Consider the following 19,257-nt stretch of genomic DNA (forward strand, 5'->3'; position numbering starts at 1 on the left):
GTGCTCCAAAATCTTTGCATACCACTTCTGAAATTTGTTTGGTGGCATCTGTCCTAGTGTGGTCCATATATTGCTGGCATTTTTATGAGAGGTGGCCTAAACCATTCCTATCCATGCATGCTTGTGTTTTTGGATGAAGGTAATGATTGCCCATGCCCTCTTGAGATCCCGTCTCAATTTCCTAGGAGAGATAATCTCCCTTCTCTTCAAATAGTCTAGCAACACTTCCCACTGATCAATACAATAACGATTGGCTGCAGCAGGGAGGTATGCTTGATGGTCCTGAAAACAAGCAATGCGGTTTAAGCATATTTGGCCTTAATGTCAAGAGGGTATGCCAATGTTTAAAAGGATTTGGCAAAGCTTGTAGTTTTAGGATAAATCTCATTAATAGTCCAACGGTAGCTCCAACACTGGGAGATTCTGCTACTCTTTCTCACCATATAATTTGGTGACAAAGTAGGGAGACCAAACTTTTCAATTGAATATTACTAACATATATATTAAGCATGGACTTATTGAGGTGCCACAATAGGAACTCGTGTTGGTAGAATTCACACATCATATTTTGCAACTCAATAGTATTCTTAAAATAACTTTCTTAAACTACTGTTATCACCCTTAAAATCCAAAGGAAGGTTGCGATAAATTCTCATCAATTTTCACATTAAGAGTTGCTCTCTCAAAAAGAATGCATACATACTTGATGGTTTCTTACAAGGCAATAAAGCCTCTCCTACCTCTCAAGCAAGGCTGAATCGTCCTTCTGCCTCAGCCTTACACTTCTCTAGATTTTCTTTGTCCTGCCTTAATTGTTCATATTTTACGAGTTTGTTGTTGTCTTCTTCCACATGCTTCAATGCATGACATTTTTGGATGCATATGAAGAAGGCTTGCTTGCCCTTTCTGTAGTAGAGTCAAAAGTTGATAATTGGCATGATAGGAGTGGGATCTATTCATCTTTCTTTGCCATTTCTTCCTTTCTTGCTCTAAAGACTGTTGTAGGCTAAGAATAATCTGATTTTTTTCTTTCTCTTTAGCTATCAGTTTTGTGATCCGTTCCAGCACATTGGATTTGGTAGAAAATGTTGTACTTTCTTCAACTGCTCCTGATGGCATTTAAGTAAATGCTCCGATTTAAAGTGATGAGCTAATGCATGCATGGTTTGTTTTTTTGTAATGTCCCCATTTTCACGGTTCTCTCGTAGTGCAGTTGGTGTTGGCTTTTGGGGGGTTTTCTAATGCACCAATGAGTTCAGATGGATTAATGAAGATGAACGACACCTTCTGGAGTGATTTAGAACAAGTTGTCTGAGACTTTCTTTTTTTAGCAGTGGCCATTTTTGCACTTACTATTTATAGTAAGTTTTAGCACATCCTAGATTGGGCCAGTTCGGTGTTTGGACACACTTACTATTTTTAGCAGTGAGTCGACCTCTATTTTCCCAGCAATGAAATATGTTGGGTGAAGTTTAGTTGTGTTAAAAGAAATATATTTTGATTTTTAGTTACTTAAGTATATTATATTGTCACTTTATGACTTAAACGACTTGTACCCCTTGGCCTAGTTTCACAACGTTGTTTTGAAAAGGGGGCTTGTTGATGTGTTTTTTAGACACTTCAAACACAGAATAAAATACCGAGGTATCTTATCCTCTCTTGAATAAAGTCTCTCAAATGCTATGCTTCGCGATCAAATGAGACAACATCCAGGTTTCTACTGTCAGGTCTTGACTCGTGGATAAGCTCAATTGGTTGATGTGATTGTTGGTAATCCAAGGGGACTTACATTGAATACTTGAATGCTAAACGTTTGGATATTGCTGGAACTTAGATTCTAACTATTTGCTTAGAAAATAAAATGGCAAAAGACATAAAGTTTAGAGATTCTAATCTAATCCTAAGAATGTAGGAACGATGGACAATCTTTGGTGAAACTCAACTAAGCCTTGCTTTGGCATGCAAAGCAACAACTCTACAAAGCTTAGTGCGATCTCCTAAGGTAAGCACGTGATGTTCAAATCATTATTAACAACGAGGATACCATCAAGGTGATGCATATCAAAGTGTGATGTTCAAATCATTATTAACAACGAGGATACCATCAAGGTGATGCATATCAAAGTGTGAATAGCAATTGAAGTAAAGCTCATATAAGGATTCAAGTTGACCACACAAGGCAAACTTACAATCAACAAATTGCTAGTGGTATGGATATATGAATTTCACCATTGATCATGCACAAAATTCTTTCATTCAACTAAACAACATGAAAATGAATTGAGAAGTAGAGACCATGCAATTTGTTGAAATAACACATTAAATTCACCATAACTAGGATGGGATGGGGTGGGTTAGGATAGGTAAGCTTAGGGGAATAAAGGGGTAAGTTTGTGTGTGCAATAAATGGGCATGGGCAACCCTGGAAAATTTCTGCAGAGTTGGAAGGATTAATGGTCATCGTCCTACAAAGGCGGAGTAGCATTTTTGGGTAATGCCAGTAGTGTTAACTACTCCGACAATCACTGTGTCGGAATAGCTATGCTGACCAAGAGATCAAGGATGTGTTCTTGGAATAGCTATGCTGATGGTGGTTAAGGGTATGAAGTGCGGATGGGTAGATTAAGAGGGTGAGATATAGGTTAGAAAGTGTAGGGATTGGAGGGTATGAGGGTAGGTAGGCTAGAAGGTATGGTAAATGAAAGTTGGGAGGTATAAGGGTTGGAATAAAAGGTGGTGATGGGTGAGATGGAAGGAAGGGTGTAGGGATGAAATGTTAGGAAGGTGAGGTGGAGAGGGATGAATGATGGAGAGGTAGTGAAAGGAGATGGGAGGGAAGCGATCAGACTTGGGCATCCATTGGTAGTACTGGGAAAGGCAGGTCGGAAGCTTTGGAGGGCAAAGAAAGTGTTGTTCCTCACCTCATCCTAAAGGGAGAGACTTGATCAGCTCCTGAGCAACTACAAATAAAAGGCTAATAGCAAAGACTTGACAAGAACCAACGGCTAAGCTAAGACAACTAACGTAGAAAGCAAAAAAGTGGGGGTCCCCATTTGCAACGGGGCGATGCGTGAAAACGTCACAACACGGCCCTTTTTATATCCTTATGTGAGGCTTATTTACGAAGAAATGTTTTATCCCACATGGATTGGTGAAGAGAGTGGAATCTCTCAAGAATGTTAGAAAAGAAAACTTGTGTTCATTTGGGATGGGTTTTTTGGTTGGAGAATTTGGAGATATTGTGAGCTCTTTGGAGAGTTCGTTTCAAGGGTTTTTGAGGACGAAAACCCTCATAGCTAACAATCTCTACGCTGTTGCAAGATACAGTCTGGAGATTTAGTTTTGTGCCTGCATGACTGGTATGATCTTTGTGCACATTATAATTATATACTACATTCAGGATTATTATCAGCATATGATTGCAAGTTTGAAGGGGTGATTTGAGGAATAGAAGAAGCTAGTGAATGTGACATACTCCTTGCTGGAGCTTATTATCAAAAATCTGGAATTGACTTTTTGTGGTGGCTGAAGCACGTTTTTTGGTTCATAACATTTAGAATTTTAGAGAGATTTAAATCCGCTTCTGGGTACTTTGACATTGTTTTCATCTTGGCTGGGTGCTATCTTTAGAGCTATTACTTGTGAGATTTGGAAAAGAACAGAATTTATTGAGCCAAAACGCCCCTAGACAGGCAGCGGCCCTCCTTACTAGCAAGTGGTTATTGGAGGCAGAGTTTATTGTCATCAAAGTGGCTCCTCCCTGTGTTTCTTGCACCCAGTTTGCTGTAGCAGACTTCTAAATCTTATTTTCTGAGTATTGGAAGCTGGGTTTGTGGTTCGTAGAATTCTTGTATGCCCAGGTTGCTGTAGCAGAGTTGCTGTTGTAAAATCTCAGTCAGTACTGCTTTTTCCCAGGTCTGCAATGTTATGAAATTGAACTACCAATATGTTTAATTCTGATTTGTAATATCTTGAAAGAGTTCGGTGATGGTTGAACAAAGAGTAGTTGTTATCAGTTCATTGCTCATATATTATGTTGCAAAAATATTATGTTTGTGTATGTTCCTTATCTTGAATGGAATCTGAAAGTAAACAATCAGCAAAGTACTTAATTGGATCACATCTTGTGAAACATATCTCTCAAAAAACAAAAAAAAATCAGGGGTGGTTATTACATTTGCAGTTGAATTTTCTGTATCATCTCCCTCTAGGGGCTGGTCTAATTTTGACTCTAGCATTGGTTGCTTCCCATCTCTCCCCGAAATTTCAAATGTTAGCTCTTACGTTTTTTTCTAGAGCCAATTGAGGGCTAGCTGGGTTTACTGGTGAAATGGGGTCAGTAAAGCCTCCAGATAGGCTATCCAATTTACCCCTCTTCTTCCTTTGCTTGTAAAATAAACTTCCTTTTGTATTTCTTCTATGGAGATTGTTGAGGATCAATCTCCTTGCCTTTTCTGAAATTAATAATAGAGGGTTCTAGCACTGGTCTGCCCACAACTTGACCACCAATAGAGGGTTCCAGAGCTGATCTTTCTGCAATCTTCTAAACATGCCTTCAAAGCTTTGCTTTTCATTTATTTACTAATTTACTTCTATGTTGCACTGATTTATTGCCTTACCTTGTATCTAAGCTGAAACGTTTTCCTTGGTTGACATGCTTGAATATCTCTTGTAAACCTTGCGTAGGTGCTGACCAGATTTGATGATGATAACATTAGTAAAGACTGGCTATGACAAATGACAAGTTTTAGACATATAATTTGACCTTGCATGAAGGATTTTGTGTAGGTACAACAGCATGATGGTGTGAAAAGGTATGCAGATAAAGATTTTTATGTGCACTTGTATAGCAAGTGAACCATTGTCCCCTATTTCCTTTGGTAAATTGATTTCTCAAGAAGATGCTACTTGAATGAGAGTGAAACCTGTTATGTATTAAGAGTGAACAAAATATTTATCCTGGGAAAACCCTTCTATTCAAGGGAGAAAAACCCAGCAAAACCTTTTAATGATAATCCAAGTACAACAGTGCAAACGCAGCACTTCAAGAATCATGCCCAGATTGGCAGAGTACAGCAATTTAACCTAGTAGCGAACTTTTGAGAATAATAGCGAATCTCCTTCTTGGTTTTCCAGTGAATGTGAATCGAATGTATATAAATGAGAAGAGTCTCTCTTCTATTTATACAAACCAGGAGTAAGTTAGGTGCCATTTCCACTTAAGCCGACTTAGCAATAGTAACTTAAATTTTTCCTTAATTAGGCCGACTTGACTTGTGGAGTCTTTCTGGGTAATACCTCCCGAAGCTACCCAAAAACATTAACAAAACCTACCCAAAATTTTGCTTCCAAGAGTTTGTTTAATGTCTGTGTCATCAAAATATTTTTTCTACCATTTTGATTGCAAGTTTAAGGTTGCCTAATCTTTTTCCTGAATTTTTTTGATGAAAATGTCAGCATCAACTGGAGATAAGGTAAGCCTATCGTGACATACTTTGTTTGCCCATACAATCTGCTGAAAAAGGTAAAAAGGTAGATTGCAGACATAATTCCAGCTTTGTGTTCTCATCATCAGTACGACTTTTAATGAGAAAGCTGGTTTTGTAAGTGGAACTTCGGTGAATGAGCAGACAACATGAAAACTCACTAAGATATTATGGTCATCTACTTTCTAGGAGAGAGAATTATTGACCAAAGTTTGAAGCTTTTTGTCCTAGAATGTAGACAGGAGGGAGGTGGGGTTTGTCCATAATCAGTCATAGCAGGACTCCAACTTCGTTAATCTTTGGTTGGCCATATGTTTGAGGATTAATTTCTTTGGTTGAAAACAAAGAATGTTTTAAGTCAGTGCTAAAAGAGGATCCCATGATAATTTTTTGACATCTTTTAATTTTCTTAACTGGATTCATGGAAACATTATGTAGCTTTCACTTTCTATAATGTGATCCCCAATTTGGACAGGTAAGTGCTTTATCATTAGCTTTATTTTGGGTTGTATATGTGATATCCCATTTGAATGTCCTCTTAACATTGTTCAATGTTAAATAGTAAGATATTGTGCATATGTAGTGTTTGAAGGAAGGCAATTTTTATGAGCTGATCTCAGTGTATGCTTGTTAAGCAGTACACTTTATATGCTAGGATCTCAATCTAATTTGAATTTTTCCAACAAAAAACATTCAAATCGAACACAAAACCTTTATAAAGACTACGATTTGATCTGGCATATATTTTACTTTATTTTTCTTAATATTTACTTTCATGCACTGTATAGGGAAAGAAAGGAGTGTGGATAAAAGTGCCAATAGCAAAAACAAACCTCGTTCCTGCATTAATTGAGGTAAGATTTAGTAATTTATGTTGTTATGGTCCTCTCAATCTGCAGAATAATTGAGCTATTATGAAATTTGAACCATTATTTTGTTCACAAATTGATTCGACTTTACATTAGAAATCAACTAGGATCTAGGAGTAATTGTATTTTGAGTACAATACATGTATGCATATAGGGATTTTCATATCATGTACCGTGCACTTATTTTTTCCTTCATGTCGATTTTATTTCTGAAAAAATTGGCAATAACTCTTCCAATTCTGTCTTTTTTCTTTTGTTCCTTCTTTAGCTGGATGCTTGTCTCCAACTTTGCTAACAAGAATCCTATGTTTTTCTGACCTGTTAATGAGGTCCCAAACCTCCCTTATTTGCTGTTTTTCCCCATAAAATTAAGCCCTTAAGATGTAATTGTTACTAATATAGCTCCCATTCAAACTGAAATAAATATTGACAATGCTTCTATGTCAAGTCACATGGCCACTGAGACTGGTGGTATACAAGCCTTTAGTCCTGGTCACCACTTAACCCACCATCCTTCACTAGAACATGGAAACCCATTTCAAAGCAAAAAATTGTCTATCCATATTGCATTAGTCAACATAAATCATTCTGTTTAGGGGCTGCTAACAATGAGACAGTCAACAAATATTGGTGGATTGCCTGGGTCATCAATATGAGTACCTCAATCTGTTGAGCAAGAATTTCATAAGCCTTCAAAGTGGAATGAAAACTAGAGGACATCCTCACAGCCTAGAAACAAAGAAGATAATTTTGCTGAAGCATAGTTCTCGGGGCAGAGTTACCCTAATGGTAACTTGTGACTAACCACTACCAAACTTGTGGCAAGTACTTGATGATTCTGACAGTGAAACTTGTCTGGATGTGGAAATGCAGTTTGGATGTGGGTTTTATGCTGCAAAAACACTGCTTTCCTTCTATTTAACCCTACCTTCCCACACATCTTCCTTACATAATGTAAACAAGAAGATTAGAGCTTAAACTGGAAAATGAAATGTAAACGCAATGCTTTCTATTCTAAAACTACTTGCAAACCTCATGATCGAGCAAACAATGAAATTTGAATAATTGTAAACAAAGGAACAAAGTTACCAAATTCGATTTCCAATATAAAATAAATTTTCTCCAAGGAATTCGAGATGTGGTTGCCTGAAATGTTGGCAACATATATTTGTGATAGATGCTTGCTTGATTTGTATAGTATGATGTGACAATTTATAGATTTTTGGTAGGGAGGATGGATAGTGAGGATTTAAGGATGAGATTTATAGTGGAAATTCAATGAGAGCAATTTCTTAAGATCAAGGAGAAACTAAAGGGTTTATATTTATTTTGTTTAAGATGAATAGCTAAGATTGTATTTATTAAAAAATGTAATTTGTTGCAACCATAAAAGTCAAACATAAAAATTGGAAGGGAAATTTGGGATGGTGGAGGGAATAGAGGGAAATTAAATAATATAACATTATTTAATTAAATTATTCTTGTGAGTTGGAAATCGAGGTAGTTAAATAATAATAAACAATTTAATTAGATGTGACATTTGGTTTAGACTAATTAAGTAATATTTATTTAATTAGCTTTGATGAAATGTTAGTATAGATGATGCTAGGATGATTTATGTGTCTACATTTTGCCCCTCTTTGTGATAGCATTGTGACTAGTGGAAGCAAAGCTATTTCAAAGAAGATAAATATAGACATTTTGTTGAATAGAATCAGTAGTACGATGCCTCAATCATTTAGAGGCAATGAAGTTAGGAAAGGGCCTAGGGATGCCTCTCAAGGGAGTAGGTGGGTTGATAGGACTTGGGTGGTCTCTTGAAAGGAGAACCAAGTCTCAAGGGATGACAGATGTATGGGGTTTGAAGAGATAGGAAGAAAGGTGGATGATTAGATGTATGGAGATTGGGATGTAAGGAATGGAAGAGATAATGTTAGTAAATAATAGGATGAGGATTATAAAATGGCTAATGAGGATAGTGGATTTTTTAATGCCCCCTTCTTGAGCATAAGCTATTGGTGACCTGTTGTGACCTTTTCACACATTGCCCCATTGCTAACGGGGACCCCCTCTTTGCCGGCTTTCTGCGTTGTTAGGTTAGGGTTTTGGCTGCTTAGTGGGCAATTTTGCGTTTCCCGTGCCCGAGTCTCAGAGTTTTGATCATGCCTAGTACCGTCTAGGGTTTTTGAAGTTATAGGATCAAGTTGCAAAAGTTGATATTTTAATGATCCTAAGTTTTGCCTAAGTGTTGACCTTTTGAGCGTTAATGTGTTTTTAAACACGCGCATCAGTGGTTTTAAAGTGCCAAGGTGTTTACAAACCTTATGGAGTTGTTTTCTCGCTCCTAAGGTATTATTTAAGTTGGTTTCGCACTTTATTCCAATATTTTCCTAGCTTTTTGCTCATATTTTTGGAAAATTTGCCTAAGTCTAGTTTAAATTTAATGTTGCTAAGTGATTTTGAGTGGTCATGATAAAATTCTAAGGGAAATTCATATTCCAAGGGTTAAAGGGTCAAATTCCATGCTAGAGGTGCTTTTCCCCTCACATTCCAGACTACCCAACCCATTCCCCCACTCAAAATCCACACTACACATGGGTTTCCCCTGAAATCCATACTTGCTACTATTTTCCCCCACTGTTTATCCATACCTGGATCGATTTTCCCCTGGAAGTGCTAAAATTTGGCTAAGTGTTAGGATTTTTCCAGACTACCATTGATTTTCCACTAGGAGTGTGGACTGGAATGCGGTCTAAAGTGCAGACAACGTTGAGGATGATTCTATGCTTGGGTCGATTTTCCACCAGGATTTTTGTGACAACTAAGTGCAGATTTTTGTCTAGATTTTCATCCAGACAGAGGTCGATTTTCCCCTGAGAACATTTTGTAAGGTTTTTTGTCCGGATTTTCATCCAGACAGAGATCGATTTTCCACTGGGAATATTTTGAAGAGTTGAGTCCGGATTTTCATCCAGACTGAGGTCGAATTTCCCTGGGGGGTGATTTTTTGCAAGTAGAGTGCATTTTTGTTTGGATTTTTGTCCAAACTCATATCGATTTTCCCCTGGGAGGTTTTTGTGTGCATTTTTGATGAAGTTGTGCATGGATTTTTATCCAAGCATGGATCGATTTTCCCTTATGGGGAATTTTTGACAATTTTAATGATTTTTAAAGGGATTTTTCAATCCCAACCCAAGTCGATTTTCCCCTGGAGGCTTAATTTTGGATTTAAATTTCAATATTTTAATAAATAAGCCCCATTTTAATTGCTTTTAAATAATGATTAACGATTATTTAAAATTTTAAAAGCAAAATTAAATAACTTGCAATAATCATTTAATATTTTAACCTTCTAGAAGCAAGTTAGGTTTTCACCAGTCAAGTATTTAAGCAAGTGTTTTATCCCAGATTGCTTGTGCGGTGAAAGCGAGAGGTGGAAGCAAGTATAAGAGAGGAGCTTTAGCATTATTTTATTATTATTTCTGCCAGGTGTCTCCATGAAAGCGATTTTTTCTCCAAGTTGGGTGAATTTTAGCTAGTGATTGAAGTGAAATGTTTGGATTGAGGATATTTTCTCCTCTATTTTTTCCAACTTGCTAATCTATTCCCCTTGGCTGCCATTAAAGAGTAGTTCCAGATCGATTTTTGCTATGTTTGGCGATTTTTCCAAATTTGGCTTTTTTTGGTGAAAGTTGGCAATTTTATGTTTGGAGGCTTAGGCGATATTTTCCTCCATCATTTGCTTTCTGTCCAGACCTCCATTGCTGCAGATCAAGGCTGCCATTGACAACATTTTCAGATTTTCAGTTTAGCGCCATACATGGGAAAATTTCGATTTTGCTTGGGGAGTGATTTGGTGCCACATTTTGGTGATTTTCATGCATTCTTGGTGGCTGCCATCATTTCCAGCTTGCTGATTCGCTTCAGATCTGAGGTTTGCTTCAGATTTTGATCTCCATTAGTGGCTGCCATTAATTTTCAGACTTAAGTTTTTATTGCCCAGCCAATTCCAACTTAGGCAATTTGCATTTGGAGGCATTTTATGGAGTTTTCTGTGCATTTTTTAGACCATTTTATCGTTGTTGCAGGTCTGAAAATTCCATTGTTAGGCGGTTGTCCTAAAAAATTTTCATTTCCAGCCACCTAACCAGTTTTGGCGATTTTGCTTGGAGCTGTTTCCTTAGCCATTTTTCATCATTTTCAGGGATTTTAACCACTTTGCAAGGTGCTGGTAAGTCTGAAGTAACCAATTTTCAGACTTGTCCTCAGAAAACTAAAATTTACCAGCCACACTTACATTCCTGAATATGATTGTTTGCATCATTAAACTGATTTTTATCGAGTTTTATGCACATTTTTGAAGATTACATGTTTTAAAAGTTTGATTTTCAGGTTGTCTTCAGAATTGTTGACCTCCATTGTTGACTGCGGAAGGTGTCTTCAGACATACTTTGTGTGAAAACACAACCTTTCACACCTCTCCTTAGTCATCATCAATCCGGTATACCCCTTTGCATTTTTAGCTTGCATATTTTCTAAGCATAAGGAGGTATTAGTGAATTTTATGGAAGGCTTCCATGCCTTAGTGTTGTCACACTTTGAACTTAATTGCTAAAATTTACCAAGTGTATGGATTATTTTCCTGACTCCATGCCTTAATTAGCTAAATATTTAGAAAGTCAGGAATTTTATTACGAGCATTATTTATTTTCCTAAGTCTAACTTCGAGATTCGTACAGGTGCAATGTCAAAGTTTGGATATAAGGAAAGAAAAGAACTACTGAAGATGCTGGAGACTGTTTTTTATCCAGAACTTAAGATTTCATCAAGATGGAAGGAGATCACTGATACAAACATGCATTTCCTAGACTTCGACCAGATGCAACGTCGGATGTTCGGAGTCGGAGATCAAGTTCCTTCCCCAGCATATGCGAATATTACGAAGAGTGGCATCTTCCATGCCGTTGGATTCCCATATTTCATACAGTGTAGTGAGTTGATCCTAGAGTGTGCACGATGTTACGATCCGCTCACAAGAATGATCAAGAGTCCAAAGGGCGTTGTCATCGCCTACCTTGCTGAGGATGCCATTGTAGAGGTGTTTGAAATTCCGCACGGAACGGACATGAAGGATGTGACCAAGGAGGATTATGCAGAAAGATACACGAAGAAGATGGGTGTATGCAAGAATTTAATTAACAAAGAGTGGATGATTGAGCCTAGGTCTCATCATTCAAAGGCTCCCAAGACACTTATGTGCATAGATTTTAAGGAGGAATATAGTGATTTGATATTCCTACTCAACAGAGTGATGGGGACGCCACAGGGAGCAGTATTCGATGGATGGATGTTCTACTTCATTCAGGATTGTCTGAGAGGAACACTAGTGAATTGGTCCAAGATTATAAGTGACAACCTGGATTTTCAGCTAAGGAATGTAGATTGGTCCAAGTCATTTGCCATGACTTCCTACCTGATATACCTGCTTGCACGGTTTGTTTCATACAGAGGATTGATATGCAAAGGAGAAATTGGTAATGGGCAAGGACACTTTCGGAGTCATGAATGCTACCCCCAGCTGAGCATGTATAGAATTGAAGACTATAAGAGAGTGAATGATGCATTCACTATGTACATCACGTGGATGCTGCAGGGTGGAATCCACAGAAGATTGTCCAAGGAGGCAACAGAGTTAATAGAAAAATATGGATCGTGGTATATACAGTTTCCCACTTTCACATACCTCAGGATTCATGGGTTTCAATCTGAACCCTACAGATTTCCTAGGTATCCGACTGACAGAATGATATTGTTGGAAGTGGTAAGACAGCTTCTAGAGTTCGATGTTATTCAGAGAGAGAAGCACAAGACAGGCATGACATTCCCTATTTCAATTGGGAAGACATCAGAGGTTTGCCAGTCTGCCATAGCCGCCAGCACTGCAGGTGAGGAACTTGCATTCTATCGATTTGCTACATACAAGAAAAGAGAAAGATTTGATCCAGACAAGAAGGTCGTAAGGATCAGGGGAGAAAAGTTCACTCACAAAATTGACATAGAAGATTATTGGGCTAACCTGATGGACGAGCAAGCAGTGAAGAGAAGAATGTGGTCCAGAATGTCAGTGGATTTCATGAGGAAGTGTGGACTTTTCCTCATTTTTATCAGGTTTTAGATAACAAAGATCATACACACCCGCATTATGAGAATGAAATGAAGAAGGCAATCCTATTGCCAAATTGGTCAGAGTCAGAAGAGACTGACCTGAATATACTGATGAGAGAAGTGTTGAATTTCTCCCGTGCATGGGTGGATATACAGATGAACAAATTAGTTGACATGGGTGTTCCCTTCACTTATGAAAGAGTGAAGCCGGAAGAGTCTACTTCCGAGGATGATCAAAGGACTATTAGTGATGTTAGGATTCATGCAGACGAAGAGAGTCAAGCTCCCAAGAGAAGGAAGAACACGCTTGGAGAAGTCAAGGCCAGAGGGAAGAAGATTGTGGAGGTGAAGAAGAAACATAAGACTATCATTCCGCCTATCATTCCTTCACCCCCTCCTAGTGTCTCATCAATCGAAGTGATTGAAGTAACAGAAGAGAATAAGGAGACTCAACAATGTTCCAACACAGTGATACTACCAGGGAATACTCAGGAATTTCATGCCACAGCGACATCTGCACCTCCTAATGAGAATGATGATCAGCCGGGATCCCCTACTGTCCTATTGGAAGTCAATTTGGGAAATGAGGTATATGATTGGACATGGAATAATTTCTATGATAATGATGATGTTATCTCGGCATTGAAAGGACTTGATCAAGAAATATGTCTCGATGATGGTATGAAGATGGCCGCTATTCCTGAATGGTTGATGAGAAGTATGGAGAAAAGTAAACAAATGATAGAGGTACAACCTATTGATGATATTGATGACTACCTAGCTAGGAGTGCTAAGGAGAAGGAGCCCAAGAAAGTGGAGATTTTATCGCACATAGCTAGAGATGAGACAGGAATGCAAATTGCTATTCCTATTGCAGGTGTGACAACGAACATTGCTACTCCTATGGATTTCCAGATCACTTCAGTTGCCCTTGGTCGTACATCCAGAAAACAGGAATTTCATGAGATTGGTGAAAACCTCCAGGCAATTGATGCAAGGTTAGACAGAGAGGTTGAAGAAAAAGAAAGGTACAAAGAAGAGAATATCAGACTAAGAGAGTATATTGCAGGGACAAGGCATGGAAATCCCACCCTTATTTCCCCTATTGCAGTTGACCATGGAATACATTCACACTGTGAGGTAGCGAGAGGTACACACTTGGAGGTGGAAAAGTGGATTGAGAGCACAAGAAAGCAGGCAGATGATTTCCTTACTCAGTTTGTCCATGCATATGATAGGACAACATGGCTCGTATTCAGAATCCAGTATTTGGAGGGAGTTTGGGAAGAATTCCGGCCTATTCAAGACAAGACTATTCCACGCCTCCAGGCTTTGAAGAAGGTTCCCAATTCCACCTTGGTCAGCGAGAACATTGTGCACAGTGGAGACAGATATGATTTCCACGGCTGGTATTGTGCATTAGCTGTGAAGAAATCAACGTATGAGAACGCCTAGTCGAGTTGTATGGAGATGGAAGGATTAATTCAGGACATTCAGATGAAGATCCTTGCCTCGATTGAGGAATTATTGGGTGTTGATGTTAGTGATGCTAGTGGTTTACACTTAGCCGAATTAAGAGACAAGATGAAATTTATGTATTTTTGCCAGTTGGACTCTTTGAAGAAGAGTCAGATAGACGACTTGGTCTCTTTGTTGATTCATGTTCATAATTTGCAGAAGCTCATGCCAGAATGGGAAAACACTTTGAATGCTTGCTCGGATTCATTGGACGTGATTGATTTACAACAGGATACCTTGCCTAGCATTTCCATGGAGGAGTTAGATTCAGTATTGGCTAGATTCTTGGATTATGCTAGGAGAGAGAGAGATGCAGGGAGGAATCTTCTTGAAGATTCCCTATTAGATGACTAGGTATCTTTTCGTTGGGCCATATGTTGGTGGCACCATTTTTGATGTAACCCTAATTAGGGCAATTCTAGGGTTTTGTTCGCATGATCTCAGTCGTTGATCTTAGATCAATCTGGGCCATCCATTTTGTAAGAGACTCTATATATGCCTCCTTGTCTCTCATTTGTAAGAGTTTTTGTAGAATTGTTGGTATATGCTGCAGCTATTTGAATCCTAATCATTGTTCAATTGTTGGTGATTTTGCTCTTCAAGTGTTGTATTTGCATTCATGGTTCTCAATTCCTCCAAGTTAGACTAGAATTTAGATTAGAATTTATTTTCATGTATGTTAGATTGAGTGGAAGATTTGTTGAATTCATTTGTGTGGAATCCATACCACTAGCCTCTTGCCGCTGGTAAGTGCACCTTGTGTGGTCAACTGGAATTTAAGTAAGCATAACTTCAACTATTACGCATCCGTTGACAAGCATCAACTTGGATGGTGTCTACGTTTGATGGTGATAGATTGAAAATCTTAAGTATACCTTAGACGATTGCACTAAGCTTGTGTCAATACCTGATTGTGAGACCTTGCTTGGTTTGATTCCACTAGATCCATTCATCATTTCCTACATTCCTAGGATTAGAATAGATTTTCTGAACCCTATTCCTTTTGTCCTTTTTTTAGTAAGAAGTAAATCCAGAGCCATATTGATAAATCTTAAGTTGTCAGCACACCTATTCCGCATCATTCATGATAATCCAAACATTTGCGTAAGTCCCCAAGTGAAACACAACAATTCACATGAAACCACTGAACTTACCCACTCGTCAAGACCTGACATGTAGAAACCTTGGAATCATTTTAGTTGATCTCATTCTTAGCATCTGAGGTGATTTTGTTCAAGAGAGGGTAAATTACCTTGGTATTTTATTCCGAAATGTTTTGTGCATAAAAAACACATCAACATGACCCTTATCCTATTTTCCCAAGTTTTCTTGTAGGCTATTGGGTGTTTGTAAAGGGATTATAAGTTAAATAATTAAATCAAGTTGTCAGAAAGGGTACCTTTTAAAAATCATTTAAAAAGGTGTTTTAATTGTGTGGATAAAGTGTCAGTAGGTTCAAGGTGCTGAAAAGCGGTCTTTAAAAGATTGTGGATCTTGTGTCTAGCTTGGATTTACTTCGTGGTGTGTTAGGATTGGTTGATGTTCCAATCGTTAAGGAGAGAAACCCCTTGTAGCACCAAGGGTGAAGTTGTTGGGTGGATAGAAGGTTGGGATTATAAATGGCGATAATGGATGGATGGAATTATAGATGGAAAGGGCGAGGGGAAGTAGTATGCACTCTATAAGGGCTATGTCGCATAGGAATGATATGCTCTTACTTTAGGTATGGTGAATATGTATGCTTATGCTTGGACTTATTAAGGGATTTTTGAAATAGGATTCAAGAGCTTATTTGTTTCTTTATCAATGTCAAAAGTAGGGAATGAGGATAAGTATGAATGGATGGGGATGGAGATGGATGGGATGATATGATAGTATAATATGGATGATTGCTTAATGATTGCAAAGGATGAATTGGTGGAAGAAGCTTGCTTCCAAGTGTAGGGTACACTTAGGTGACATATTTATGCGTGATGCCCATAAATGGGTTCTCATCATTATCGATTCCTCTCAAGGCCAAAATGATGACCTCATTTAGCTCTTCATTTGTGTTTGGGTTAAAATTTCCCAAATCCTCCCCTACAATTGTCTCTTATACCTTAAGATGATCGATAATTGGAGATGCTTGACCTTGAGAGGTTGCTCATTGTTCTTGATCTCGAAACTCTATTCCACGTTCCAATCTTGAGTTGTTCTCTACAATGGAAGTTTGATTTATTTCCAGTTCTCTAACCGATGAAGTGCTTGTAACCGATTGAGTAGCACTTGTTTTTGATTTCTTACATCAAGATTCCTCGCTAGCAACCTCCTTTCCCATAATTCTCCCTATTTGAGGACTCTCAGTTGTATCCTTTCTTTTCCTGGAAACTTGAATTTCTCCCTCACTGTTTCTTTCTTCGTTACTTTTGGTTGCTTCATCTTCATCGGAAGAAGAGTTGTCATCATCCACCTTACCGTCTGTAAGGGATACACCCTTATTTCTCAACTTGTCAATTTGTTGGTCAATCCACCATCTTGAATTGTCTATAATTTCTTTCATCAATGTGTTTATATTTGTAAGCTTAGGTTGTGAACAACTTGGTGCTAGGGTAGGCTTATCTTTTTCTTGCTCGTATTGGGGTAGTACATATTCTCAATTATCTTTCACTTGATCAGGAACTGGAAAAGCATTGCATCTTCTAATGAAATCAACTGACATCCTGGACCACTTCTTTCTTTTGATTGCAAATTCATTCGTGCGGTTAATTATCTTCTAGGTCGATTCTATGCTTGCAACTTTTCCCTTCCACTATATGAATCTTATGATGAGGATCAAAGTATGATCTACGCTTGTATATGCCAAGTTGCAAATATGGCTTCTTGATCTAGGCTTCTGGATTTATCTGTTTTTCTTTTCCTTATCCCCATCTTGGTTTGTTTTTTCCCCCCTTCTTCCTTGGACTTTGTGCCTCTTCCCCTTTTCCCCCCCTTCCATCTATTTCTTTTTAGTCACCTTGGTCTGCTGCTATTTTCATTTCTCTTTTCAAGCTTTCTCATCCTGATGATGGATCATGGAGCATGATCCAAAATGTTGATGAAAAAATTGTTCACGGAGTGAAATCCAGAAGGCATATTTGTAATTCATTATGGACTGTGGAAATTTCATGCAATTAATATGCCAAGTTGATAAAACTGCAATTTTGTATTAGCTGTCTCAGTTGCTTGGGTTGTATGACATGTCTCTGATGAGTAATGATGAACAACAGATACCCCAACTGGTACTTGTTGTGACCTTTTTCACACATCGCCCCATTGCAAAGTGGGGACCCTCTCTTTTCCTGCTTTCTAGGATTTTGTTAGTATCTTGTGACCTTTTGCTGCAGTTTCACCAAGCCTTGTCTAGCTCAGAGCATTTCAGGCCCTGACGATTGAAAGTTAGTTTTTGCAAGTTATGTGATTCCGAAGTTTGAACACCACCAGAGTGCTTAGAGAGGCCAAAGGACAAAGATCGCAATTGATTTGGACGAATTTGGACAACTTTCTATTTTTGCTTTTTTGTTTTTTTCCTTTTTTTTAGGAAGTTTCGTTTTTGGCCTTTTTAGCCGGGGTATGGCTATTTTTAGAAAGTTTTCCCTATTTTTTAGGGATGTCGACTTTTTGCTTTTTCGGGATGCAAACCCAGGGTTTAGACTTGCACCATCGACCAACTCCGACCAGATCTCAAAAATTCCAAGTTTTGACCTAAAAAAGCTAAATCCCTAGATTTTAGGCTTTTTGCTTTTTCGGGATGCAAACCTAGGGTTTACACTTGTGCCACTGACCTGCTTCGACTGGAACTCGAAAATTCCAAGTTTTGACCTAAAAAAGCTAAATCCCTAGATTTTAGGCTTTTTGCTTTTTCCGGGATGCAAACCTAGGGTTTACACTTGTACTACTGACCAGCTTCGACCGGAACTCGAAAATTCCAAGTTTTGACCTAAAAAGCTGAATCCCTAGATTTTAGGCTTTTTGCTTTTTCAGATGATCCACCTAAGCATGGATTTCAAATTTCAAGTTAATCCAGTTAAATTAGATTAAACTGTGAAATTTTGAAATTTCTTTGAAAATTAAGTCTGGCTAACAAGGGTTTTGAAGTGTTTTTGTAGGTTCAAACCCCATCACGAAGGTTGAAGAGGCCATGAAGGTGCCAAGCTCCAAGTCCGCCATGCCAATGGAGGTCATGTGGGTGCTGAGGTTAAAGTCTGCCATGCCAATGGAGGTCATATGGGTGCCCACTCCAAAGTCCGCTATGCCTTAGGAGACCATAGGGGAGTAAGGGTTGAAGTCCGCCTAAGTCTATGGAGGTCACATGGGTGCCCAACCAGAAGTCCGCCATGTGCTGAAGAGACCATGATGGCCAGCTAACACCAAAGTCCGCCCAAGCAAGGGGAAGGATGCCCAAGTCCGCCAAGGGTTAAGGAGGTCATGATGGAGCACTCTCCAAAGTCTGCCCAATGAAGAGGCCAAGCCAAAGTCCGCCCAAGGTTGAAGGGGCCATGAAGAGGCCAAGGTAAAGTCCGCCCAAGGAAGAGGGGCCATGAAGAGGCCAAGGTAAAGTCCGCCCAAGGTTGAAGGGGCCATGAAGAGGCCAAGGTAAAGTCCGCCCAAGGTTCAAGAAGCCATGAAGGGGCTAAGGTTGAAGTCCGCCCAAGACGAGAGACCACCAAAGTCCGCCAAAGCTTGCCAAGTGTTGGGAGCAACCTCCAAAGTACGCCATAGGCTAGGAGGGTCCATGGAGGAGTCAACACCAAAGTCCGCCAAGGTAAAGGAGGCCATGGAGGAGTCAACAGCAAAGTCCGCCCCAATGCCTTTGTCAATTTTTCACGCCACGAAGGAGTTCTAGACGAAGTCCGCCATACCTTGGAGAGGTTGGCAAAGTCCGCCAAAAATTTGAAAAAGATGAGATAAAATTTGAAAAATCAACCTACACATGGAAGGTCAAACAAAGTCAACAAAATCCACAGAGATTTCAAATTAAATCCAAAATGAAGAAATATCTAAATAAAAAAAAATCCTCAAAATAAATCCAAAATGGAAAGTTTTTTTGAGAATATTGAGAGAATATAAAAAATTATTGAGATATTAATTCAAAATGGAAAGTTTTTTGAAAGGGAATATTGGAGGATTAATGAATATCTTCAAACTTAAATCAAAATGGAAAGTTTTTTTTAGAATTAGAAGTATGAGTTGGATGATTTTAG

At 38.6% G+C, this 19,257-nt stretch overlaps 1 protein-coding gene across 7 annotated transcripts in view; it reads left to right on the forward strand.

The window, feature by feature from the left end:
• LOC131029902 (nudix hydrolase 8) overlaps positions 1–19,257 on the forward strand; it is a 174,840-nt gene that overhangs the window by 54,037 nt on the left and 101,546 nt on the right. For 6 of the 7 annotated variants that reach the window (XM_057960573.2, XM_057960570.2, XM_059218443.1 and 3 more), the window contains one exon: positions 6,275–6,340. The exons of the other annotated variant lie outside the window; for it this stretch is intronic. In XM_057960573.2, coding sequence (XP_057816556.1) covers positions 6,275–6,340 — 66 coding nt within the window. The remainder of the gene's footprint in view (positions 1–6,274; positions 6,341–19,257) is intronic. 7 annotated transcript variants of the gene reach the window in all.

This window comes from Cryptomeria japonica, chromosome 3 (genome assembly GCF_030272615.1).
Source record: "Cryptomeria japonica chromosome 3, Sugi_1.0, whole genome shotgun sequence".
NCBI classification, from domain to species: Eukaryota; Viridiplantae; Streptophyta; class Pinopsida; order Cupressales; family Cupressaceae; genus Cryptomeria; species Cryptomeria japonica.